The sequence below is a fragment of the Manis pentadactyla genome, chromosome 4 (assembly GCF_030020395.1).
Source record: "Manis pentadactyla isolate mManPen7 chromosome 4, mManPen7.hap1, whole genome shotgun sequence".
NCBI classification, from domain to species: domain Eukaryota; kingdom Metazoa; phylum Chordata; class Mammalia; order Pholidota; family Manidae; genus Manis; species Manis pentadactyla.
The window spans coordinates 178206717-178233426 of NC_080022.1; the positions used below are offsets into that span (position 1 = coordinate 178206717).

At 35.6% G+C, this 26710-nt stretch overlaps 1 protein-coding gene across 6 annotated transcripts in view; it reads left to right on the forward strand.

Moving 5' to 3' along the window:
• CEP112 (centrosomal protein 112) overlaps positions 1-26710 on the forward strand; it is a 405933-nt gene that overhangs the window by 220868 nt on the left and 158355 nt on the right. For all 6 annotated transcript variants that reach the window (XM_057501633.1, XM_057501632.1, XM_036899724.2 and 3 more), the window contains one exon: positions 26134-26364. In XM_057501633.1, coding sequence (XP_057357616.1) covers positions 26134-26364 — 231 coding nt within the window. The remainder of the gene's footprint in view (positions 1-26133; positions 26365-26710) is intronic.

Genomic DNA, 26710 nt, shown 5'->3' on the forward strand with positions numbered 1-26710 from the left:
GGGTGCCTTCTTGATAGAGTTACTACTGAGGGCAAGGGGGACTCCATTCCACTCAAGAACTGCTACTCCTTTAGAACACATCATGGAAGTGTCCCACCAAAAAAAGGGAGTCTGGAGCATTTGTCCATGGAATTCAGCTCCTGACTGAGGGCGCCCCTGAAGGGCATCTGGTTCCGCACCTGTGCTTGAGCCACAGTGCGCCTGGGCTGCACTGCACCTGCACGGGGGGCGGGTCTTCTCTGCCTTGGGAACAGTCTCGAGGTGGAGAAACAGAGGCCTACCACAGTTCTTCTGAGGTGGGATTAGGTGTGAGTTGCCTGTCTCAGCCAGGCTGTAGTCAAAGAGATGTGGCTCAGAACACCAAAAGCATCTAAAATTGAACGGAAACAGTGAAATTGGAACAGATATATAGATGCCTTTTCATTTTGGACACCTTAAACTTACACAACATAGTAAGTTAAGTATATATCAATAAAATTAGAAGAGAAAAGTTTAAAGGCAACCAGTAAAGGAACTAAAAATGGTGAAGCGACTGTATTTCAATGTTGGAGAAAGAGCGATGTGGGTGGTGTAAGGAAGCTAAATCACTATCTTTCCTAACAGAGAATAAATAGATCATGCGTAAATTCATAACTCATGAAATAGGTAAAGGTATGAAGGTCATTATCAGCAGAGTTACAAACACAACTGAAAGAGTTAAATGTGTTTGCCTCTAGGGGATGGATTGGGGATGGGAAGTCAAAAGCAGTAAAGTACTATTTTCATTAAGAGCCTTTCTATGCTATTTGGTTTGATTATGTGTATTTTAAAATTTTAAAGAAATACGTGAGTAAAAAATCAAATAAAGAAAGCTTTTGTCAATATGGTGGCCTGATTTTTCTTTTTTCTGTTTTCATCTAGTCTAATCTTTGTTTTCTGAGGTGTTCCACAGAAATAGATTCATGAGCAGTCTGAACAAATTCTTGACTAGTTAATCCATGATGCAGTGTTTTGGAGAGTTTTGGAGCTCTTCAGAAGACATTTCCAACTTGTATCTGAAATTCTAGAATGTAGTTATCAGGCATCCTGTAAGACGTGGTACCATCATTTACAATGCTCTTATAAAAATAGTATGGTATTTCTATAACTGGCACAACAAGGGTTAGGAAGACAATATAACTATCAATTGGAGTAATTACTGGGATGAATAATTAAGGTAGCATAGGGAAATTTCATTTATGCTCTGCAAAGGTAGTTATAAATGCTTTAAATAAGAGTGACATGTTTTTCTGCTGCCGAGGTGAAGAAGAGAACACACGAGAGTTTCATCAATATAGGAAGCACGTTAGGCAGGCCCCGTGTGCAGTAGCCAGTGTCTTAGTGAGTAGAAGAATAAAATCCAAGTAGAAGGACTTAGAAGAAAGCTCTGAGAAATAGGAACTGCATGAAAAACTAAAATACTAGTGGAAAGGTACAGAAGACCGATTAAGGCAAGACTTTCTTAATAAATATTGACCATCTTGTTGAAATGTAATTTCATGAAGAAATTAAATTTGAGGTGAGAAGCAAAGCAGCAGACTTTAATAAAATGATGTTTTATTTAGGTAATTCACCAAAACATGGGAAATCACTCCACGTGGAAGACTCTAACATCTGATTTTCCCACCAATGTTATTTTAGATTTACTGAGTATTGACATGTTACTTAAATCATTTTTATTGATCCAGACAGCAACTGTTTTTCAAATAGAATTAAGTTAATAAAAGTCATTAAAAATTTTAATCAGGACTTAAAAGATGGTCCTAGTCACTTTAGTGTAAACCTCTGCAAATTTCTATGAGTTCTAGAGCAAGAAACTTTCATTCACTAAAGCACAGTGTTATCTATTAAAGCAGATGAGGAAAGTTAGAGTTCCCTGGGAGCCAATCCTTGCTACTTGCAAGATTTGTGAATTAAAATGGATACCTTAATCAGATCTTTTAGAGCACCCACTTTGGCATTTTTAATGGAAATGATAATACCTACGTATGTATTATAAGGATTTCAAATAAGTCTATTAAGCTGCTTGTAAAATTTTGAGCATATAGAATTCATGCACACACACACACACACACACAATGGTTTTCTGAAATGTAGAATTGAAATACACGGGATTATTTAAGTGATGTTTTTGTTTTATGCATAACATTTTAGTTAACAGCATCCACCTTATTGTATATGTTCAATTGTAATCATACAGAACTGGGAAAAAGTCTTTCCTTATGACTTTTGAAATTGATATATGGTATATACCCACATTCAAGGTATCCTTTAGAATAAAAACAAACAGAGAAAACCCTTTATGTAATTTTCTGCTAATGAAAGTAGTATGTACTTTCTGATTTCTTTGATCACATTCTTAGTTAAGTTTCTGCCTCCGTACTGCTACTTTGCTTTGGAACTGCATAGAATAAAATTAAAGTCTTAGAGTTCTATATCCATAGCAACATGTATTTCTGTTTCAACACTTTGCAGGTGTTTATTTTCATTCTAATACTTCCCTAGGGTTTGTTGGTTGCTTTGCGGACTAGGATGGCTCAATAAATAGCCTGAGAATAAATCTAGTAATATCACTATTCTAGGACGTGGCAGAGGGAGGAGACTCGAAACCTTGGTAGCCAGGCATTTACATGGACCATTAAGTTATCAGGAGGGTCATAAATTCAAGTAGGTCAATTTTAGGATAATGAAATCAGATCAAGAGGTCAAGAAAAGGACTCTGAGAGTCCAGGTAATTAAAACAAGAAATAAAGAAGACGTAATTACGTGGTCAAGAATCTAATCACAACAGATTTGGGGAGCGGCTGGTAACCCTAATTTTGGAACATGCATAAGGTCAGGAATCCAAATCCCAGATTATGAAGCAATCAGGCATCAGAGATTGAGGGTAGCGTAACAAACAGGTTTAGTCAGGCAGGTGAGCAGAGTTCATGGCCGTGAGCCTATCTTCGAGGCAAGATCTGTTTTGGCTAGAGCTCTCGTGGGCGTGCCCCTCCTTGGCTGGGAGTGATCCAGTTAGTGGCTGGGCAAGCGCAAGCTTGTGCTTGCTGTTAATGGGAGAGGATGAAGGGAGCTTCTGAACCTTTTAGGTTAATAAAATGGAAAATAATGTTATAAATCATACTGTCAGGTGACTTTGTTAGGTACGCTGAGTACACCAGGCAACTAGTAGACTAGCAATAGTTTAATGGGCATTGGAAACTTGGTGCAAACTGACGGTTCGGTGGCAATTGTAGGTAGTGGAATGGACCGAGCTTTTTAATCACACAGTGGTTTTAGAAGTGCTCTGCATTAAACTGTGTAGGCCATTTTTGTTAACAAACTATCAATCTTAAAACACATTTGATATTTATTAGTGTTCAGTGGAAAAAGATCAATTCACATATTAGTCAAAAATGTTAAGCTAACTGAAACACATTTATTTATTTATTTGTTTTTCATCTCTAAATTTACTTGCAGCGTTTTCCTGTGGGTTTTGAAAATCTATTGCTATTCATGATCTTGATCTAGGTAGCTTTTGTTCCTTAATTTGTTTTAAAAGTGCTATAATTAGGATTAATGTGCCTGTAGCAAATCGTTTGAATATTTAAGATATATAGCTTTACTTAGATTTCATAACTATCTACTTTGACCAGTTGCAAAAAAAATAAACCTGAAAAGAGTTTACCATTTTATTTAGTGAGATAAATCCTTAAAAATGCTAGCCTAAATCCTCCTATAAATTAGTTTAAATAAAATAATATTACACATTGTTATGAATTCGGTTTATAGTGTCTATATGCAGTTATCATAGAACCACTTATACCTTCTGAATATACACTTGGATATATTTTTAAAACATTTTTATGCTAACTCTTGTAGAGCCTCAGCTAAAAAACCCCACAGAAATGTTAATATAATTTAAAGTAATTTCAAAGTGAAACGGTGATATTATAAAATAAATAAAAATTACATGTTTTATATTTGTAAGCAGAGACAAATAATTTCACCATGGATTTCGTGAATTTTTTTCCTACTTATTTGCATTGGCTTTGCCCACAAAATATCTTTTTATATTAGTTGAATTCATATGAATAGAGAAGTAAAAGCAACAAGTAAACGATTATGTACAAACATACAAATTATAGTTTTTTAAGCTATTGTTGCACCATCTCATGGGGCTGCTGTGTTGATGTCAAAATTGTCCATGATGTTTTCCAAGTTGGGGGGTGATTAAGAAGTGAGGTAACCTCCCATCTCTTCTGACACTGTATCCTAAACATAATACAAGGTATTTTGACACTTAAGATACCTTGGGAAAGCCCACGTGAACAGTAAAATTGTCCTGTAAAATCATGTTGATTGGGGAGAACTGTGCTGCTGTGCTGGAGACACTCACTACCAATGCCCTGATGTCTTGTGAGTGGATTTCCTTTAGTCTGGATACTTATCTTGAGCTTCTTTCAAAATTCCTAGAAGTAGAGCTATCAGGAATTGAATTATTTTAAGCAATTAGTGAAGGAATATTAAACTTGATATCTTCACTTATAAACTGGTACTTGGGGAAAAAAGACTGAAATAATTATGGTCTTTTCCAGGTTTATGCCTCTAGATAAAATTAATGGCTTATTTATGTTTTTATTCCATGGTTAAATTGCAAATATGATTCTGTTGTTGACATGGCACTGACTTAAGACATCATGTGATCCTTTTGTATTAGTTTCTGAGTATATTTAATTTCTTTTTTTATTAAAATGTCATTGACATACATTCTTATGAAGGCTTCATATGAGCAATATTGTGGTTACTACATTCACCCATACTATCAAGTCCCCCCCACACCCCTTTGCAGTCACTGTCCATCAGTGTAGTAAGATGCCACAGAGCCACTACTTGTCTTCTCTGTGTTACACTCTCTTGCCTGTGACTCTCCCACACACCATGTATGCCAATCATAATGCTCCTCAATCCCCTTCTCCCTCCTTCCCCACCTGCCCTCTCCCACTCCTGCCCTTTGGTAACCACTAGTCCCTTCTTGGAGTCTGAGTCTGCTGCTGTTTTGTTCCTTCAATTTTCCTTTGTTGTTATACTCCACAGATGCATAAAATAATTTGGTGTCTTTCTCCACCTGGCTTATTTCACTGAACATAATAACTCTCTAGCTCCATCCATGTTGTTGCAAATGGTAGGACTTGTTTTCTTCTTATGGCTGCATGATATTCCATTGTGTATATGTACCACATCTTCTTTATCCATTCATCTACTGAGGGACATTTAGGTTGCTCCCATATCTTCACTATTGTAAATAGTCCTGTGATAAACATAGGGGTGCATATGTCTTTTTGAATCTGGGATCTTCTTTTCTATGGGTAAATTCCTAGGAGGGGAGTTCCTGGGTCAAACGGTATTTCTATTTTTAGTTTTTTGAGGAACCTCCATATTGCTTTCCACAATGGTTGAACTAATTTACATTCCCACTAACAATGTAGGAGGGTTCCCCCTTTCTCCTCTTCCTCACCAGCATTCATTGTTTTTTGTCTTTCTGATGTTGGCCATCCTAACTGGTGTGAGGTGATATCTCATTGTGATTTTAATTTGCATTTCCCTGATGATTAGTGATCTGAATTTCTTCTTTGGAGAACCGTCTCTTCATATCCTCTGCCCATTTGTTAACCGTATTATTTGCTTTTTGGGTGTTGAGGCGTGTAAGTTCTTTATATATTTTGGATGTTAACCCCTTGTCAGATATGTCATTTACAAATATATTCTCCCATACTGTAGGATGCCTTTTTGTTCTGTGGATGGTGTCCTTTGCTGTACAGAAACTTTTCAGTTTGATGTAGTCCCATGAGTTCATTTTTGCTTTTGTTTCCCTTTCTCCAGGAGATGCGTTCAGGAAGAAGTTGCTCATGCTTATATTCAGGATATGTTTGCCTATGTTGTCTTCTAAGAGTTTTATGGTTTTATGACTTACATTCAGGTCTTTGATCCATTTCAAGGTTACTTTTGTGTATGGGTTTAGACAATGATCCAGTTTCATTCTCTTACAGGTAGCTGTCCAGTTTTGGAGTCTTCTTTTTTTATACATTCTGTAACTCTGTGTCTTTTGATTGGTGCAGTCAGCCCATTTACATTTAGGGTGATTATCGATAGATATGTATTTATTGCCATTGCATGCTCTAGATCTGTGGTTACCAAAGGTTCAAGGGTAGCTTCTTTACTATCTAACAGTCTAACTTAAATCACTTAGTATGCTATTTCAAGCACAATCTAAAGGTTCTTTTTTTTTTCTCCCTTCTTTTTCTTCCTCCTGCTGTCTCTCTCTTTATATACTAGGTATCATATTCTGTGGTCTTTGTGTATCCCTTGACTGACTTTGTATGTAGTTGATTTAATTTTGCATTTGCTTAGTAATTATTTGTTCTACTTCCTTTACTGTGGTTTTATTTTTTCTGATGGCAGCTATTTAGCCTCAGGAGCACTTCCATCTATAGCAGTCCCTCCAAAATAGATTGTAGAGATGTTTTGTGGGAGGTAAAATCCCTCAACTTTTGCTTATCTGGAGATTGCTTAATTCCTGCTTCAAATTTAAATGGTAATCTTGCCGAGTAGAGTATTCTTGCTTCAAGGCCCTTCTCTTCCATTGCATTAAGTATATCGTACCACTCCCTTGTGGCCTGTAAGGTTTCTGCTGAGAAGTCTGATGATAGCCTGAGGAGTTTTCCTTTATATGTGGTCTTTTTTCTCTCTCTGGCTGCTTTTAATATTCTGTCCTTGTCCTTGATCTTTGCCATTTTAATTATTATATGTCTTGGTGTTGTCTTCCTTGAGTCCCTTGTGTTGGGAGATCTGTGCACTTCCATGGCCTGAGAGACTATTTCTTTCCCCAGAATGTGTAAGTTTTCATCAATTATTTCCCCAAAGTCATTTACTGTCCCTTTTTCTCTCTTATTCTTCTTCTAGTATGCCTAAAATGCAAATATTGTTCCATTTGGATTGGTCACACAGTTCTCTCAATATTCTTTCATTCTTAGAGATCCTGTTTTCTCTCTGTGCCTCAGCTTCTTTGTATTCCTCTTCTCGAGTTTCTATTTCATTTACCATCTCCTCTACCTCATCTAGTCTGTTTTTAAATCCCTCCATTGTATGTTTTGCATACTGTATTTTTCAAAGTTTCTCTTTCCTGAAGTCCTCCCTGAGGTCTTGAATATTTTTCTGCAGTTCTGTGAGCATATTTATGGTTTTTATTTTGAAATCTTTATCAGGAAGATTGGTGATTTCAGTTTCACTTGGCCCTCTTTCTGGTGTTTGTGGGACTTTGGTTTGTACCAGGTTCTTCTAATGTTTCATATTTATAGTGAATAATATGGAATAATAACTTTGTGTAGGCGGCACCCTCTAGTGCTGAGAAGCTCTGCTCCCTGGAGTTGCTCTGCACCTGGAGCGATGGCGGGGGTCACAGGCAAATCACGCTGGTGCCTGCCCAAAGGCGAGAACTCTTTCCTGCTTCCTGGCAGCAGTGTCTGCCTCCCCTGCCATGGCCAGTGGGCCAAGCGCAGAGGGAGTAGCCTCAGTGCTATGCCCCTGTAGCTGCGATAGGCAGGGCCGCTCTCTGGCTGGCCTGGTCCAATGACGGGGACAGCAGATTTGTGAACCGGTGGCAGTGGGAAGGAAGAAGCAGCAGGCTGAGTATCGCAGTGGGGGGCCTCTGGGCTGCATTGCTATCCAGGGTGATGGAGTCTCCAAAGCTCCCAAAAGTTCCCAACCTGCTGGGCTGAGTGCATTGGGACAGTTTTGTCCACCTGTCCTTTATGCTGAGCAGCAAGCCCTGTGCAGTCCTTGCCCCGTTAGCAGCCCTCTCACTGTTGGGAAGTCTCTCAGAGTGCCCACCTTTCTGTTGTCCGAGAAGCTGGTTATGGGTACCTGTTCTCCACAACCAGCTGGAATCTCAATCTCTCTAAGTATTCCTCCTGTCTTTGCTTTCCAATCCCACTAATCTCCAATACATCATGTAATGTAGGTTCATGTTCCCAGAGCAGATCTCCAGGGCTGGGTGTTCAGCAGTCCTAGCCCTCCACACCTGCCCCACTCTGTTTTTCTTACTCCCATCAGTTAGCTATGGTGGGGGAAGGGCTTGGTTCCCATCGGATCATAGCTTTGCCTCTTTACCCTTTTCCATGAGGTCTTCTTTTTTCCCCAAATGTAGGCAGTCTGTCGCAGTCTTCTTTCCTGTTGCTCCTTCAGGATTAGTTATATTTGTTGTATTTTCATATTATATGTGGTTTTCGGAGGAGGTTTCTGTCTCACTTCTCATGCCACTATCTTTAAGTCCCCGAAAGATGAGTTCTATCTCTGAGTATGTTTAAAGAATCAGTTGCATGAAGTGCACACAATGCATAGAAAAGCATGCAAATTGGATGGAAATGCTGCTAGAAGTAATGATAATTAGGGAGAATGTGCCCTGTCCTCCGAAGTAGGCAGTCATGGAGTCAGCTTAAACTTTCATAGGGGCAGGACTCTCCTCACTTCCGTCAGCTCACTGTTAAAAGGTCAGATGTTTTTGCTTCAGAATGTTCTAGATTTTCTTATATTTAATTAGGCAGCCACAACTTCTGACTCCTTTGCTTTAGTAAAGTCATGTGGTTATTAGCAAAATAATAACTATTTTCTGAATGACACTATTATAACTTGTGAGCTCTTGTGACCTTACTATGTACAGAATGTTTGGATTGAGTGGCTAATATAGAAATGGCAGAAAACCTAGCTTAGAACTTTTCTTTACTGGAAAGGGGAAATAATAATAAGTGGAGAATGTTGAAAATCTGCTTTCCAATTACTTGAATGTCATTCTTTATAGAAAAAGGTTTCTAGTGAAGAATAATTCAGCTTGAATTTTATTCTTCTTCCAAGGCCAAACAGGTTACCTGTCACTCCTGGAAACACTCTCTCAAGAAAATAGCTTTAAATGTTACTAGATGCTGCAAATAACATCTTTCCAACATGTAGTCCTGTTCGTTAGCTCTGACAGTGCACCAAACTGAGTTGTGGGTAATAACATCTATGTGTTGGCTTTTTAATACTCAAGTTTTGCATTCTCAAGATGAGATTATGAAAGTGCTGTTGGAAGATAGTGTCTTTTCAGTGTCATCATTCTCAAGTGATTTCCATGTTTATAATTCCATTTTTTTTGGTATATATATATTGGTGTCATTAATGTACAATTACATGAGCAACATTATGGTTACTAGACTCCCCCTATTATCAAGTCCCCACCACATACCCCATTACAGTCATTGTCCATCAGCATAGTAAGATGTTACAGAGTCACTACTTGTCTTCTCTGTGCTATACTGCCTTGCCCATGTCCCCCCCACTGCATTATATGAGCTAATCATAATGCCCCCTTTTCACCCTTGTCCCTCCCTTCCCACCCATCCTCCCCAGTCCCTTTCCCTTTGGTAACTGTTAGTCCATTCTTGGGTTCTATGAGTCTGCTGCTGTTTTGTTCCTTTAGTTTTTTTCTTTGTTCTTATACTCCACAGATGAGTGGAATCATTTGATACTTGTCTTTCTCCGCCTGGCCTGTTTCACTGAGCATATCTTCTAGCTCCATCCATGTTGTTGCAAATGGTAGGATTTGTTTTCTTCTTATGGCTGAATAATATTCCATTGTGTATATGTACCACACCTTCTTTATCCATTCATCTACTGATGGACACTTAGGTTGCTTCCATTTTTCTTGGCTATTGTAAAAAGTGCTGTGATAAACATACGGGTGCATATGTCTTTTTCAAACTGGGCTGCTGCATTCTTAGGGTAAATTCCTAGGAGTGGAATTCCTGGGTCAAATGGTATTTCTATTTTGAGCTTTTTGAGGAACCTCCATACTGCTTTCCACAATGGTTGAAGTAATTTACATTCCCACCAGCAGTGTAGGAAGGTTCCCCTTTCTGCACATCCTTGCCAGCATTTGTTGTTTATAATTCCATTTTCATCTCAGAAATATATGTAAATTGGTATTTAGTGCTTCTGTTAATTATCTATATAGTTAAATTTATAAAATGCTCATATCCAGTCATTTTAAGTGTAGTAGACATTTTATCTGAAAATTTCCAAAATAGGCCAATGTGTTGAGTACCCTCTTTTTCCCCTTTTTATTTTAACCTAAAAGCAAATTGCTATGGATTTCTTAATTCACTTTCCTCAGGACCTGTATCAAGTAGATGGTTTGGGTGGTACCTTTAGAATCAAACTAGGAATTTCAACATCAGTTATGAATTTTTACCAGTATTGTCATTACTCACAGATAGAAATGCAGCCATAATGTTTGCCTGTTCCTGTGACTCATTACATGTTCTGCTTCTGCTTTTTGAACTTTTGTTCTTCAGACAGGCTTGAAGTTAAGAAAGGCTTTTCTTCTGTACTTCTATATTATTTCTTTTCTTTTCTATTCTCTACCTACAACACTCTCTTTCTTCTCTTGCTGGTAAAAATATTTTTTCTTCTTGACCTAAGTCCTTTGCAGTATGTTCCAAAAGTGAATATTAGTTCTAAAATTTTTAACCAAATCAAAGTTTTTCTTGCCTTTCCCATATATGTTAAGCTCTGCCCTCTCCTTCATCATGTAACTCTGTAGTGTCATTGTGAACAATGATAACTATGTTTTAATTTTGTATGTAGAAGTCCTTTCAGAACTAAGCTATTCTTTTGGAATTTGGGGTATTTAAGCCCCTTTCTCATCTTTACAAGTTGCAGAGGAAATATTTTCACTGAACTGCAAGGCCAAGGCACGCTAACGATTTTATCTTTAATTACTAAGTCTAATTACTGTAGAACAAGAGTCTAAAACACAAAGGTACTTTAAATATACCAAACATTCATATTGGATCTCAGAGAAGTTTTGGAATTATTAAAGGTAAATCTGCTGGCTCTTGGTTCTAAATATCTCTCAGTCATTTAAGGGATTTAAACAATGTTTTCCATTTGATAGATAACAGGCATCATGATTTGAGAAAGTTCTGTTTGCAGCTTAGATGCAGCACATTAAGAACAGAAAATACACTGCCCAAGGAATCTGAAGACCTGGCTGTGGCTTTACCTGCATCTCTTAATGTTTCTGTTTTCTACTTTATCAGCTGCCTGTCTTCCCAGTGATATATGGGAACATACTTTAAAATGTTTACCTATATAAAAGTATAAATATAAAAATACAAACTTTTATTCAAAAAAACTATGTTACATATAGAATAACTTTATACACTTAGCTTAATTTGAAATCATTAATTTCAAAAAATGTTAAAAAGGTATATTGTATATTGTAAAATATAATTATATAGTAAAATAGACTTTTTAACTATTTAGCTGAATTTTAATTTTTAAATGAAAAAAACATAGGATCTCAGGTCAGATATAGTTTTATGCATGATATAAATATAATCTCTATAAAATGAATTGATATGTTAAATCCTTAAAAAATACTATTTTTTATTGACTGAACAGTATTTTCCTAGTATATTCTACTACTGACTTTTTAACATATCTGCTGTCCTTCCTTAAAGTCTGAATATTCACTTATACATCAATTCTATATAGTTAATAAAATCTCAAAAATTAGTATTTCATTAAATGTATTCTATTCATTAAAAAATAAAATGAGACATTTTATTTTGGTGGCGTGAAAGTTCTAGAAGAATGAGTCTTAACTTTTTCATCAAAAATGACATTGACATAAGTGATCAACAACCAATTATAACAGAAAAAATCTTTTATCTATATTTTAATTTTTAAACTATAATAGATAGCTAGTACTAAAAATATATAAAATACATAATAGCAAATTCATTAGATCCATCAATAGAATAGATAGATGGATAGATAGATAGATAGATAGATAGATAGATAGATAGATAGATAGATAGATAGATAGACAGACAGATAGTATATCATAGCTAACATAAATCTTTATCTTCAAACCTAGTCACCAGGGTTTTTTCCCCCTAAAAATTATTTTTTTAAAGCCATAGGTTAAGTATTTTTTCCCCTTTTCCTTCATTAGGTGTCAGCTGCCAACACTGAAAATTATCTCCCAATATTTCCCTTGACAAAGATCTCAGTGAAGTTTTAGGGATGTCTAATAGAGGACAAATTTTGAACATTTACGTAAAATGAAGTAGGTAACATAGTAAAAATAAAGTCAAGTTATTGTATAATGAACTAATTATTTAGAATCTAAAGCAAAAGAAGGAAGTAAGGAGAGTTTAAAGATATATGCTCCATAAATGTAAATAGCAGATAACAAGGATTTTTTTTTCCAAAATTACTTATAAGGTATTCATCTGGTCACCACAGAGAAGCCCCAATCCCTTAAACCTTATACATTTATATTACTTTACAGTGATTATTGGCGTTTATAATAATGACCTTGAATTATTTTATGGACCTGGAATATTTTCAAAATCTTCAAAGAAAGATTAAGGTATTAAAAGTGTGTGTGCAGCAACTTGCCCTCTCTGGTCCAGTGCACTCAGTCTTGGTATATGTGATACACATAAGTTAATCATCTTATGTATGTACAAACCATGCAGACCAACTGCCCTAATCCTTCTTGTATGATGTAAAATGAAAGGACTATGTGAATAACAGGTGATAAAAATAACCTATCAGGGCCCCTTAATTGTAGGGTGGGTATAGGAGTACTCTGACCTATTCCACCTTTTTCTACCTCTTCTGACCAGCCAAGAAACTAGATGATCTTTCTTCCAAGTTTTACCACCTGTGAGGTTTTCATTCCTGTGGCATTTAAGCGTTAACTTCCTTGAAACAAGGAAGATGCAAACAGCGTGTTTCTGCCCTCCCTACACCCGGTGGAGATCTGCAGGGACCTTAACCCTTCCTATCTGTACTCACTCATAAGTCATGTAAGAAACACAGGTGTGCTTGAATTCTGTGTCCTCTTGCTCTTAAGCCTGTACAGAGCAGTTATAATACCTGACCAAATGTGACCCACTTCCATACTGTTCTACTTCCTAATTGTAACCTCTGTGACCTGCCAAAGTGTATCTAAGGACAGCAGGGGAAGGGTGTCAAAGCCCTGTTCTAGGGTCTTGCCCTTTCATTGTGGGAGGAAATTTCCAGTGGTGAGGATGTCAAGAGCTTGGACTGTGTCTCTTGGAATGAATCCCAAATCATTTTCTCTGAGGATTCTGCCTCCTTGATAAACCTCGTGCATAAATGAGAACACAGCTCTTCACAAATGGACACTGAAGGCTCTTTTAAATAGATATAGACCATCCAACTCCTTAAAATTCGGTTCTCTGAGGTAGTGGAAGTTTAGAGGGATGGACACATAGATAGGCAGACAAATCAATGGCTGACATAGCCGACCAGAGAGCTGTGAACTCCAAGAGGATCAAAGGTCTCAAAGACTCGAGTCCCATTTCAAAGCAAGAGTTTGTCTGGAGGCACTCGCCATTCTGTGAGCACCTTGCTCCAGACCATTCTGAATTCAAACCTCCTAAACTGGCCTTTTTACCATTTTGTTTGTTCCTTGTTAATCCTGTATTGTCTAACCCTACTACTGCCTGAACCATGGCGTTCATCCCATACCAGTTGTCCTGCTTCGGAACAGAGCTGACTGGTGTTTAAATATTGCATTTGATTGTTAGAAACACACCGATCAATTATCATCTCTAGTATGTTTTTCTTTGAGAGACAAAGCAATGTTCTTACAAGGGTGAATTCTCTTTTATGCTAAAGTTCCTACAGGGATTGTTTACAACAGAAGAGAGAATTCTATTGCATATGATATTTTAAAATAATGTTAGAAAATTAAAACACCATGATTTAAAATAATCTGTCTTGAGTCTGTAAGCTTAAATCAAAAGATATATTTATCATGTCCAGCATAATGAAAATAGTTATTTTGATTAGTTTTATGTGTGGTGGCCTTAATTTCAACCATAAATACCTTAAATATATTCTAGTACTATTACTATGCTGTTCTCAAGAAAATATATCAGTTGAACTTTTTTTACATAATAATCAAATGTAAAGAATAATGAAGTAATATGATACTCAAAGATATCCAAAAGAAAAGAAATATTGCCATACGATTGTGTGTTTCCATAATAAATAGGAAGACTATTAAGAATAAGTATTGTATTAAAATTAAAGACATTATTCCTTTTTAGAAGCCTTCTCCTTGCCATCTGGGCATAAAGTCTCTGCATCCTTTAAAAGTTTTTGTTGTATGTTGACTGGTACATACAAAGAGTGTATGTCATAGTTTTCAAATACTAAGACACACAACACACACAAAATGAACATCCTGAACTAACGACCCAAGTAAAGAATTAGAACGTTTTTAAAGCTGTTGCCTCTATCTGTGTGCTTCCCGCTCTCCCAGCATTCCTGCCCCAGAGGCAGCCTTTATGGTGTGTTGACAGTTACCTAACATTTTTTTTCCAATATAGCTTTATCACATATATGTTCTCTGAACAGTATATTTTTGCTTTTGCTTGATTTTGAACTTAGTAAAAATGGTTGCCTATTGTAGGTAATCTGTGATTTGAATTTTTCACTCAGTATTTTATTTTTAATCATCTGTTGTCTTGTGTGCTGCTTTAGTTCATTTCTCTGGCTTTAATATCCGCTTGTGTGATGAGAAGTCAGTTAATTGTGATGGATATTTGGGCCATCTCTAATTAAGTAGTTTTTAAAATGCTGCTAGGTACATTGTTGGACGTGTCCCTGATACACATATGTAAGAGTTGCTCTGTAAAATGTTGGGATATAGCTTATGAATATGTTCAACTTAGTGCCAAATTTATTTACTGTGGGGTTTTACACATCTGTAGTGTGTAAAAGTGCCATTAATATATATCCTTGCCAATGTTCGATACTGTCAGATTTCTTAATTTTTGCAAATACAATGATTGTAAAATGACATTGCATTTCTGATGAATGAAGTTGTACTTTTTCATGTTTACCATTAAAATTGTGCCTTTTATGGAGTTCCTGGTCATCTTTTCCTCGTTCTTCTATTGGATTATTTAACTTTATTTATTAGTATGCTTTACAAATTCTGGATATTATTCTTTTTTAATTACTTATGTGGCAAATCTCCCCTCCCAAGTTTTGATTTATTTTTCTTTATCTTTATGGTGCCTTTGATGAAGTTCTTAATTATATTGTAGCCTAATTTATCAATCTTTTCAAAGTTATGTTTTAAGAATTTTCCTCACCTTGAACTAAAAAAACTATCCCCCATATTTTAAAAACTTCTGTCTTTCACATTGGGCCTCTAATCCACTAAGCATTGATTTTTAAAATAATAGCTTTATTAAGATATAATTTCCCATTCCATACAATTTACCCATTTACAGTGTACAAGTTAGGGGTTTTAGTGTATCCCCAGAGTTGTGCAACCACCACGCCAATCAATTTATAACATTCTGTCACCTCCTCTCAAAAGGCTCATACTCATTAACATTTGCTGCGCATTCCTCCAACATGCTGGCCTCAGGCAACCACTAATTTAAATTCTGTCTACATTTGCCTATTTTGGCTACTTATTTAGTGTAATCATACAATGTGGTCTTCTCTCATTCAGTATGTTTTCAAGGTTTATTTGTGTTATGTCATGTGTTCTCCATTCAACTTCTATTGCTGAATAATATTTCATTATTTGTATAGAATATATCTTATTTGTTCATTTATCAGTTGATGGACATTTGATGGTTTCTACTTTTTGGCTGTTAGGAACAATGATGCTGTGAACATTCATGTACACATTTTTGTGTAGAAATATGCTTTATTTCTCTTAGATATATAACTGGGAAGGGAGATCATTGATTTTTGTCTATTGTGCAAAGTGAGTATTTGATTTCATTTTTTCCAATATAAATAACTTAGTGTCATAGTACCAGTTCCCCACTAAACTGCGGTGCCACCTCTGTCCAGTGTGAACCTGTTTCTAGGCTCTCCATTATCTTCTATTAGTCAAGTTTTTCTGTTTTCTATGATAATACCACAGTGTATTAATTTCAGTAACATTATTTTAGGTCCTGATATCTGGTATGGAGTTTCATACCACCAGTCCTTCTTTAGGAGTGTCCTGGCACATTGTTCATCCCTGTACATTTTAGATTCAGCTTGTCAAGTTTCTTGAAAGCTTTTTTTGAAATTTTTGTTGGGCTTGCATTGATGCTGTAGGTCAATCTGGGGAGAACTGATGGAAAGGCTTTCCGTTATCATATGTCTCTCAGTAACTTAGGTCTTCTTTAATGTCTTTCAAAGAGGCTTATAATTTTTCTTAAAAGTTTTCCACATCTTTTGGTAGACTTTATAAGAATCTTACATTTTTTATAGTTTTATATGGTGGGTGCTTTATAATCATTTTGCTATTATATAAACCTTACAAATGATTTAAAATTTTTGATTAAAACACTGATTTTTTTATTCCAAAAGCTATTTGATTTATGCATTCATTTTGCATATTCTCTATAGACAGTCATAACATCCATGATTAAAAATAGTCTTGTTTTAATTTTATTTTTTCTTGTCATACACCTAACAAATACAAGCAGTGGTAGTAAGCATTCTTTTTCCTAACTTTAGAAGGGATATTTTAAAATTTCACAATAAAGAATGGATAAAATTTGCTGATATTTTGGTAAATAGCTTTTATCTGGTAAGATGGACTCTTCCTATTTTGCGAAGATTTTCTGTCAGGAAATTTTCCAAATCGTTTTCTGTATGTTGATATAATCACAAGGCTTAAAAAAAAATATGTTGTTGGAGTAAATCATATTATAAGTTATTTTCTAACGTTATATCAGGATTATGTCCCATCCAATTTTTTTCATGGTGTCTTATTACAGGATGTGATTTACTAGTAATTGTTGAGAGAGATTGACGTGAAGTATTTCCTTTTTGGACATGTTTTTTAATTGATGTTATACTAGCCTTTATAAATTGAGTTTTTGAATAATACTTTTTCTATTGCCTGAAAGAATTAGTATAAGAGTGAGTTATTTGTGTCTTAGATATTTGGTGGAGCTGGCCAATAGAGCCATCTGGGCTTGATATTCCATTTCTGGAATGATTTTTGACTACTATTTAAATGTCTCTAATGGTTCTATGATGATTCACATTTTCCAGTTTTTTCCTAGTCAGTTTTAGTAAATTGTTATAGCTTAGGAATTTCTCCTTCTCATCTAGCTTTGATATTTATTGGCATGTCTAGATTTTTATAAATGTTAAATGGCCCTTGCATTCCCTGCAACTTGGGATTACTTATTTTTATACATTGCTGGCTTTGGTTTGCTAATAATTTATCTGGGATTTTTATGTCTGTGTTCATGAGTGAGTTGGCCTATAATTTTTATTTTTCTTCCTATTCCTGTCATCCTTTGGTAGCAATGTTATGACATCTGAAATAGTTTGTGGGTATATTTCTCTTTCTCTATTCTCTGGATAAGTTTGTAAAAGACTAGAATGATTTACCTCTTGGGAGATGTTTTTAGAATTCATTCGTAAAATTATCTGAGCTTAGGGTTTTCTTTATGGGAGGATTTTTAACCATTCTTTCAGTTTCTTAAATTAGATTATTCAGTTCTTTTTCTTCTTTTGGCCTTTTATACATTCCCAGGAATCTATTTCACCCAGGTCTTCTGAGTATTAGCATGATATTTTTATGGTATTATCCCCTTGTTTTGAATCCGTGATGGATCTGTAGTATGTCCTTTTTAAATTTCAGTGCTAGTTTTAACTCTTGCTTTTAGATAATATTGCCATAGCTTTATTTTCATCTCTAATATTGTTTACTTGTGCCTTCTTCCTGTTTCATCAGCTTTACCAGAAATTGTTTTATCTTACTGATATCTTAAATTGGTTGCCTACTTCATTAAGCATGTTAAGGCTACATATTTCCTTCTCTTTAGCTTCATCCTTTAAGATTTGAAAACTAATGTTTTCATTACCAATCCTAAGAATTTTTACTTAAATATTATGAATTTATTTTTGAATAGGAAATATGGTAACATCAGTAAGAATTTTAAAGTAAAAAAAAAAAAAGATTATCTCCCATGTACCCCTGTCCGTATTAACCCCCCTCATTCCCATCTAAAAGTGTACAAATGTAAAATGTGTCTTGCATCTTCTTCTTAGAACTGCAGATCAGTTCTAAGTACTTAAAATTTTTACCTTAATTTTGTTTTGAACCATGAATTACTTAGGGTATATACTTTTACATTTTGAAGTATATGGGAATTACTTTGGCTTTGTTGCTATTTTTTATGTCATAGTTCCAATTTTAATTACAATCTTGTCAAAGAATGTCTCTTGATACCAACAGTTTTTTGCAACGTGTTGACATGTTTCAAGCCTGTGTGTGTGTGCGTGTGCACATGGAAACTTCCTACTAAAATTGTGGATTTTTCCATTTCCCCTGCAGTTCCCTTAAGTTTGTTGTATGTATTTTGAGGTGGTTTTATCACATATGTACAAGTTTACAGGTATCTCCCCGGTGAATGAAAATTTTAAAACATTATTTAAATGGTAGTCTATTTTGAGAGTGCCTTTGAATATTATTTTAGTGATATAACTTTTTCCATCTCTTTAGCTTCAAACTCTTTGTGTATTCAGTGTGTCTCACAAATAATACAGATTAATTTTGATTTGTTAAAAAATCTAAACTATCATACTCTTTTAACCAGGAATTTTGGTCCATATATTTATTGTGATTATTGGTAGACCATCTTCCTTTTTTCACCTTTCCCACTTTTTTCTATGTTTCTCCCTTGACACTATTTTTTTAAAAATTTTGTTATCATTAATCTACAATTACATGAAGAACATTATGTTTACTAGGCTCTCCCCTACACCAAGTCCCCCCCACAAACCCCATTATAGTCACTCTCCATCAGTGTAATAAGATGTTGTAGAATCACTACTTGTCTTCTCTGTGTTGCACAGCCCTCCCCGTGCCCCCCCACCGACATTATACGTGCTAATCATAATACCCCCTTTCTTCTTCCCTGCCCTTATCCCTCCCTACCCTCCCATTCTCCCCAGTCCCTTTCCCTTTGGTAACTGTTAGTCCCTTCTTGGGTTCTGTGATTCTGCTGCTGTTTTGTTCCTTCAGTTTTCCCTTTGTTCTTATACTCCACAGATGAGTGAAATCATTTGGTATTTGTCTTTCTCCACTTGGCTTACTTCACTGAGTATAATACCCTCTAGCTCCATCCATGTTGTTGCAAATTGTAGGATTTGTTTTCTTCTTATGGCTGAATAATATTCCATTGTGTATATGTACCACATCTTCTTTATCCATTCATCTACTGATGGACACTTAGGTTACTTCCATTTCTTGGCTACTGTAAATAGAGCTGTGATAAACATAGGGGTGCATCTGTCTTTTTGAAACTGGAGTGCTGCATTCTTAGGGTAAATTCCTAGAAGTGGAATTCCTGGGTCAAATGGTAAGTCTATTTTGAGGAACCTCCATACTGCTTTCCACAATGGTTGAACTAATTTGCATTCCCACCAGCAGTGTAGGAGGGTTCCCCTTTCTCCACAACCTCGCCAACATTTGTTGTTGTTTGTCTTTTGAATGGTAGCCATCCTTACTGGTGTGAGGTGATACCTCATTGTGGTTTTAATTTGCATTTCTCTGATAACTAGCAATGTGGAGCATCTTTTTGTGTGTCTGTTGGCCATCTGAATTTCTTCTTTGGAGAACTGTCTGTTCAGCTCCTCTTCCCATTTTTTAATTGGATTATTTGCTTTTTGTTGAGGTGCATGAGCTCTTTATATATTTTGGATGTCAAGCCTTTATCGGATCTGTCATTTACGAATATATTCTCCCATACTGTAGGGTACCTTTTTGTTCTATTGATGGTGTCCTTTGCTGTACAGAAGCTTTTCAGCTTGATATAGTCCCAACTGTTCATTTTTGCTTTTGTTTTCCTTGCCTGGGGAGATATGTTCATGAAGAAGTTGCTAATGTTTATGTCCAAGAGATTTTTGCCTATGTTTTTTTTCTAAGAGTTTTATGGTTTCATGACTTACATTCAGGTCTTTGATCCATTTCGAATTTACTTTTGTATATGGGGTTAGACAGTGATCCAGTTTCATTCTCTTACATGTAGCTGTCCAGTTTTGCCAGCACCATCTGTTGAAGAGACTGTCATTTCGCCATTGTATGTCCATGGCTCCTTTATTGAATATTAATTGACCATATATGTTTGGGTTAATGGCTGGAGTCTCTAATCTGTTGTACTGGTCTGTGGCTCTGTTCTTGTGCCAGTACCAAATTGTCTTGATTTCTATGGCTTTGTAGTAGAGCTTGAACTTGGGGAGTAAGATCCCCCCCAATTTATTCTTCTTTCTCAGGATTGCTTTGGCTATTCAGTTTGACACTATTTTTAAAACAGTTTTAGATTTACAGAGAAACTGAGAGAATTATATAGAGAGCTTCTATATACCTTGCACCTGATTTCCCCATTTAATAACATCTTGCATTAGTATGACATATTGCTTATAATTATGTACCAATATTGATATATCATCATTAACTAACCCATTCCTTATTCAGATTTCCTTAGTTTTTACCTAATGTCCTTTTTCTTTTCTACTATCCCACCTAGAATATTACATTACATTTAGTTGTCATGTCTCCTTAGTCTTCTCTTTGCTATGATAGTTTGTCAGATATTCATTATTTTGAAGACCTCAACAGCGAGGAGTTCCCGTGAGGAATATGTAAAATGCCTTTCTATTATAATTTGAAATTCTTCTGCAAGAAAGATTTGTCACTTCTTCCCCGTTTATTAATTTATTAAATCATTGATATCAGTATGTACTCATGAATATTTATTTTGTTCTTTGGATATAATCTAATACTTCCTTGTTACTCAAATTGTTTCAGCTTTGACCATTGGAAGCTCTTTCAGTTGGTCCCTTGTCCCTTTGATATACCCCCCATTAATGAGCTCACACATACTTCTAGCACAGTAAGATGCTTCAGTTCATCTTATGTATTACTTGCCTATTCCTAGAATCAATCATTTGTCCAAGGACCATGTTTTCCTTTTATTGGAGAGTGGTACTAGAAACCCGTGTCTGGGGGAGTGGTGTGCTTGTTGCTACTGCAATTTCATTTACTGAGTGTAATCTGTTTTGCCCCATTTTTTTGGCTTTTAAGTTTTTCTCTTTGTCATTTGTGTTCTCCATTTCATTACCTAATACCTTGATGTGGATTTCTTTTCTATCTTTCTTTTCTTTACTTTCTCTTTTTTTCTATTCTGCTTGATATTTATTCTGTTATGTGTGCATTCTTGCTTTTCTTTGGTTCTGGAAAATTCACTCATCATCTTTTCATATATTCTCTACTTTCCCTTCTCTTTCCTTTTCTTCTTGAATGCTAGACATATATTAAATCTTATTTTTCCTTCCATAGCTTTAGATTTCTCAATTATTATTTAAGTCTTCTGATATTATAGTGTTGCCTTCTAAGTAATTTGTTAAGATCTCTTTTCCTGTTTCATTCTTTATTTCTGCTATGTTGAAGCTATCTTAAGTCACCAATTCTGTCTTCATTACAAGACTTTTATGTTTAGAAATTATTTTTTATTCTTTCTTAAATCTGTTCATTTTTGCTTAATCTCTCCTGGTTTACTCATTTTGTGATTCCATCCTTTGTTTCTTTAAATAGTTAATACAAGTTTATTTACTGATAATTCCCATATCTGAATTGCTTGCCAATTAGAATCTGTTTCTGCTGACCCTTACCAATGGTGTTTTTTTCTGGATTTAGTAATTGTTTTATTATCAGCTCATGTTTGGTTTATCTTAATTGTGGGAACCATGGAGACATTAAACGGAAGAAGCTTTTCTCCAGAGTAAATTTGTTTTAGCCTCAGGTGGGAATACGTAGCACTGCTGATCTGGAGCCACTTTAGTCCTATTGCAGCTTCTCTGACTTAATCCGGCGGTATCTTGTCCAGCTCTCATATCCCTTTCCCTTGAAGCTGCAGCACTGATAAGAACATTTGCCCTCAGAGATACCTTGCTTTTTATGCTCACTGCTGTCCTGTTTTCAGCACATGCAGTTTTACATGTGTGTGGTTTTTGTTGTGTTTTGTTTTTCCCTTTGAATGTTTCTCTTATTTCCAATGAATAAAGAGAAAAACATATATTTTATATAGAATCTAATTGTTTCATTTCATGAGGACTTCTCAGAATATCTAATCTGCCAACCTGCTTGAAGTAAACATCTCAAATCACTCATATTCCTTCGTCTTCCTTGCCTTTAACATACATTGAATTTTTCAGGTTTTTCAATCCTACTTCTAAAGTTGTATCCCCACCCTTGCCCCGTTGTTGGCCTTCCCATCTCCAGAGTGTGTCTAACCCCTTATATAAACTGCTTCCAGATTAGTCTGTCTTAGTACAAATTCAGTGGTCTTTCTTGGTTCACTGTCCCCACATGCTCCTCTCCAGCATTCAGCTTAGGTGTCTTCACTGGTCATCCAGTGCCTTGAAATCCAAACCCTGTAACTTAATGTTCAAAATCCTTCAACATCTGCACCAAATCTAAGTTTCCCTTATTCCTCTTTAATGCTCCATTTTTCTTCCATATGGCTCATTCTTTCTTCCTGTAATGTCCTGTATCTATCCCTGTCATCTAAGGGTACTAATTTTTCTCTTAAGGTCTTCTGAGATGCATTCAGTTTCATTTAATTTTCAAGAATCCTTCCTAGCTCAGAGTAACTGCTCCCTGTTCTGAACTCTTATGGCACTTATCTTAAGGCTTTTATAGTGTGTGTGTGTGTGTACATGTATGTGTAGCTTATGTATCATAGTCTAAACTCATTAGGGAAAATTTTTTCCTGGAAGTCACTTATCATGGTGGCTTCTACATCATAGACCCTAATAATAGTGAATTACACATAATTATAACTTAAAGAGTAACACATGGGAAATATTTCAGTTTGTGGTAGTGATTACTCATAAACTGTCTATGAATGTACAAAGGTAACCTAATATATTAATAAGTTGTTAATGTGTCTCTATTCCAAGGGTGACTCTACAATAATTTTTCAGTTTTGAAATAATCCAAATTACTGTTTCTTAACCATGAATGTGTCCTCAACTTAGATACATTTTGCTTTCATTGAGTACATTTTAAAATTTTGTTTGGGACTACTTTGAGGATAATCCTGGCAATCCATAGTCACTCATAAGGTATTTCAACCTCCCACTTCTTTTGCCAAAGCTTATCAGATTCAGAGTGGTTTCAAGAATCATTAGCTTTCTAAGTAAACTGATCTATATATGTTTGGTTTCCTTTTTTTTATAGTTCATTTTTTTATTTTAGTAAAATAGGTATAAAATAAAATTTACCATCTTAACCATTTTGAAGTGTACAGCTCAATGTTATTAAATACATTCACATTGTTATGCAATCATTGCCACCATCTATCCACATAACTCTTTTCACCTTGTAAACCTGAAATGAAACTTTATGCCATTTAAATAATAACTCCCCATTCTCACCTCCCCCCAGTGTCAGGCACCCACCATTATACGTTCTCTGTATATGATTGTGACTACTCTAAGGACCTCAGATAAATGGACTCATACAGTATTTGTCTTTTGGTGACTAGTTTATTTCACTTAGCATAATGTCCTCAAGATCATGTCATAGTATATTGCAGAATTTCTTTAAGGGTGAATAATATTCAGCCATATGTATATACTGCATTTTGCTTGCCCATTCATCGTTCAGTGGGCATTTAGGTTGCTTCTATGTTTTCTGGTCTGTATGTTTTTTTAACTGTTAATTGGAAGTCAGCTTGATTAAAACTTGCCCTTAAAGTGTCTTTTATATAGTCTCTTACAAACACAACCTTTATTAATTTGTGAAATTTTTCCATAATTCTGCTCTTTTACTTCAGTCATGAAGTTTTATAACTCACTGTTTACAATATTAAAGAAAAATGAATGCATCAATTCTAGATTGATCTTGGCAGTTCCATCACTCTGGGTATCAGCACATGCTAATGGTTAAAATATTAAATACCAAAGGGAAGACTTCAACATTAAGTTCTTTCATTTAATGCTTATTTTTTCCATAATTAGTTGATACATTTTTCAGTATGGTTTTTCTACTTGAAAATCACTTTTGGACTAAAGCCAGTGCATATCAATGTTGGCCAGCAGTTTAAAATGCTGCCCTCTAAATCCATCACATACCTAGTCAACCAAAAAAAAACATGTGAAATGATGACATGCAGCACTGACAAGGGTGTGGAGACACAGGTACACATATGCTCTGTTGTGCACACTGGAAATGGAGTCAGTGTTTCTTTAGAACAATTTGGAAAAGAAGTTAAAAAGTTATTCTTTTCACCAAATAATTTTGATAACATAACCTAAAAGTGAAATATTACTGTAGTTAATTCACAGATGTCTGAAATGCAAATAATGAATAATTGGAAATAAAACAAAGTCCAAGAATAGTATGATTAAGTAAATTATGTTTATAGTGCAATGATGAAACATCAAAGAGCCAAACTAATAAATGGGAATGAAGATGTAAAATTAGGTGTGGGAAATGGCAGAGCATTATCTATACCATTAAAAATTATTTTTATGTACACTGACAAAAATTGAAATTCAGTTTGGGATGATGTCAATGCTTTTGAAAAACTTTTTTTGTCCATTTTTAAACTTTTTATAAAGACATATGACCTTGTGACTTTGGATGTTAACTTTGTACTAATTGTAGTGAAAATTAAAAGTTAGAAGTACACAATAAGAGTAAAATAATAAATCCAATAAACATCATTCATTGTGAGAAATTCTACTTTGTTACAGTATAGTATACGATAAGAAGCAAAGGCTTTCAAATCAGATTGAACTTGGATAAAATCTTTCCATGACTTTTTCTCAGATTCCGTGTGTTAGTCCTTCTGGGCTGCTATAACAAAATATACCCCACAGTGGGTGACTTACAAACAACAGAATTCATTTGTCACATTTCTGGAGGCTGGGAAGTTCAAGACCAAGGCATCAGCACAGTGGTATTATGATGAAGGCCCCATTCCTGGTGCATAACCAGCACCTTGTCACTGTGCCCTCAGCTGGTGGAAAGGGCAAGGGATCCCTCTGGGTCTTTTTCATAATGGCAGTAGTCTCATTTTACAAAGGCATGAATCACCTCCTTAAGGGCCAAGAGGACTGGTGTCCTTATGAGAAGAGGGGACTCTACACAGAGAGACACACCAAGGAAGTCACATGAAGGTGGAGGCAGAGACTGGAATGATGCATCTATAAACCAAGGAATGCCAAGGACTTCCAGCAACCACCAGAGGCTGGGTATGAGGCATGGGACAGAGCCTCCCTCAGAGCCTTCAGAAGGAACCAATCTTTCCAACACCTTGATTTTAGACTTCTAGTCTCCAGAACCGTGAGGCAATAAATGTCTGTTGTCTTAAGTACCAGTTTGTGGTACTTTGTTAAGTCAGCCCTAGGAAACTAATGTTTCCTCCCTATGTTTGGGAATTAAGAAATATACTTCTAAATGGTTTGTAAGTCAGATTTAAAAATAATGCTGGAAATTTAAAAAATGTTTTAAACTAAACAAAAATGAAAATACCATATATCTAAACCTAAGTGTATAAATGAGAAAAGAAGAAAGGATAAAAATATCAAAAATAAGAAATTAGAAGAAGGAATATAAAATAAACCCAAGAATGGAAAATGAAGGACCTAGTGAAATAAGAGCAGAAATCAATGAAATAAAGACAAAAATACAATATGACGTATTAGATGAATCTCAGAACACACTGTTGAGTATTTGAAAAAGGAACTTGCAGAAGAATACATGTGATTTTCCATTTACATAGATATCTGAAACAAGTAAAACTAAATATGTTGTAGATGATAAAATATTCTAGATAGTGTTTATGGCTGAGCCCATCGCACAGGATTGGAGAATAAGGAAGAAAGGAGGGAAGGGGTAGGGGAAGGAAGGAAGAAACTTATTTTGTATATTTGTTAGCATTTTGCAATTCTTTTATGACTTTCCTATTCATATCCTCTGCCCATTTTTCCATTTTTAAAAACAAGGTTATTGCTGACATGGAGGCCCAAGTTCACAAGCTGAGAGAAGAGCTGATTCATGTGAACTCACAGCGGAAACAGCAGCTGGTGGAGCTCGGTTTTCTTCATGAAGAGGAGAAGCAAAGGGCTGCGAGGGACCATGAGACTACTGTCAATAAACTGAAGGCTGAGTCAGAAAAGATGAAAATAGAGCTGAAAAAGACTCATGCTGCTGAGACAGAGATGACATTGGAAAAGGTAAGGTAGCCAACTGGATTTTTTATAGATATTTGAAGTCCGTGCTTGAAATCCCCTGCTGCCACCCTTATATTCAGTCTCTAAAAGGCAGTGGACATGGAATTACTCTTCAAATTTATGAACTATTCAAATGGGCAACTTAAGTTATCTTGCTGTATGTCTCAGTACTACTAAAATATCCAGGGAGTTAGGTTTCCTAATTTTTCCCTTGACTTTCATGGAAGGGATTGCACAGAATATCCCATTCCATTCCACAGCAGTTAAATATACACTGTGATAAAAGTGTTATAATATTGTCAGATACTGTACTGATCAGGAATATTTGGGCCATGGCCCCAAGTTTTCC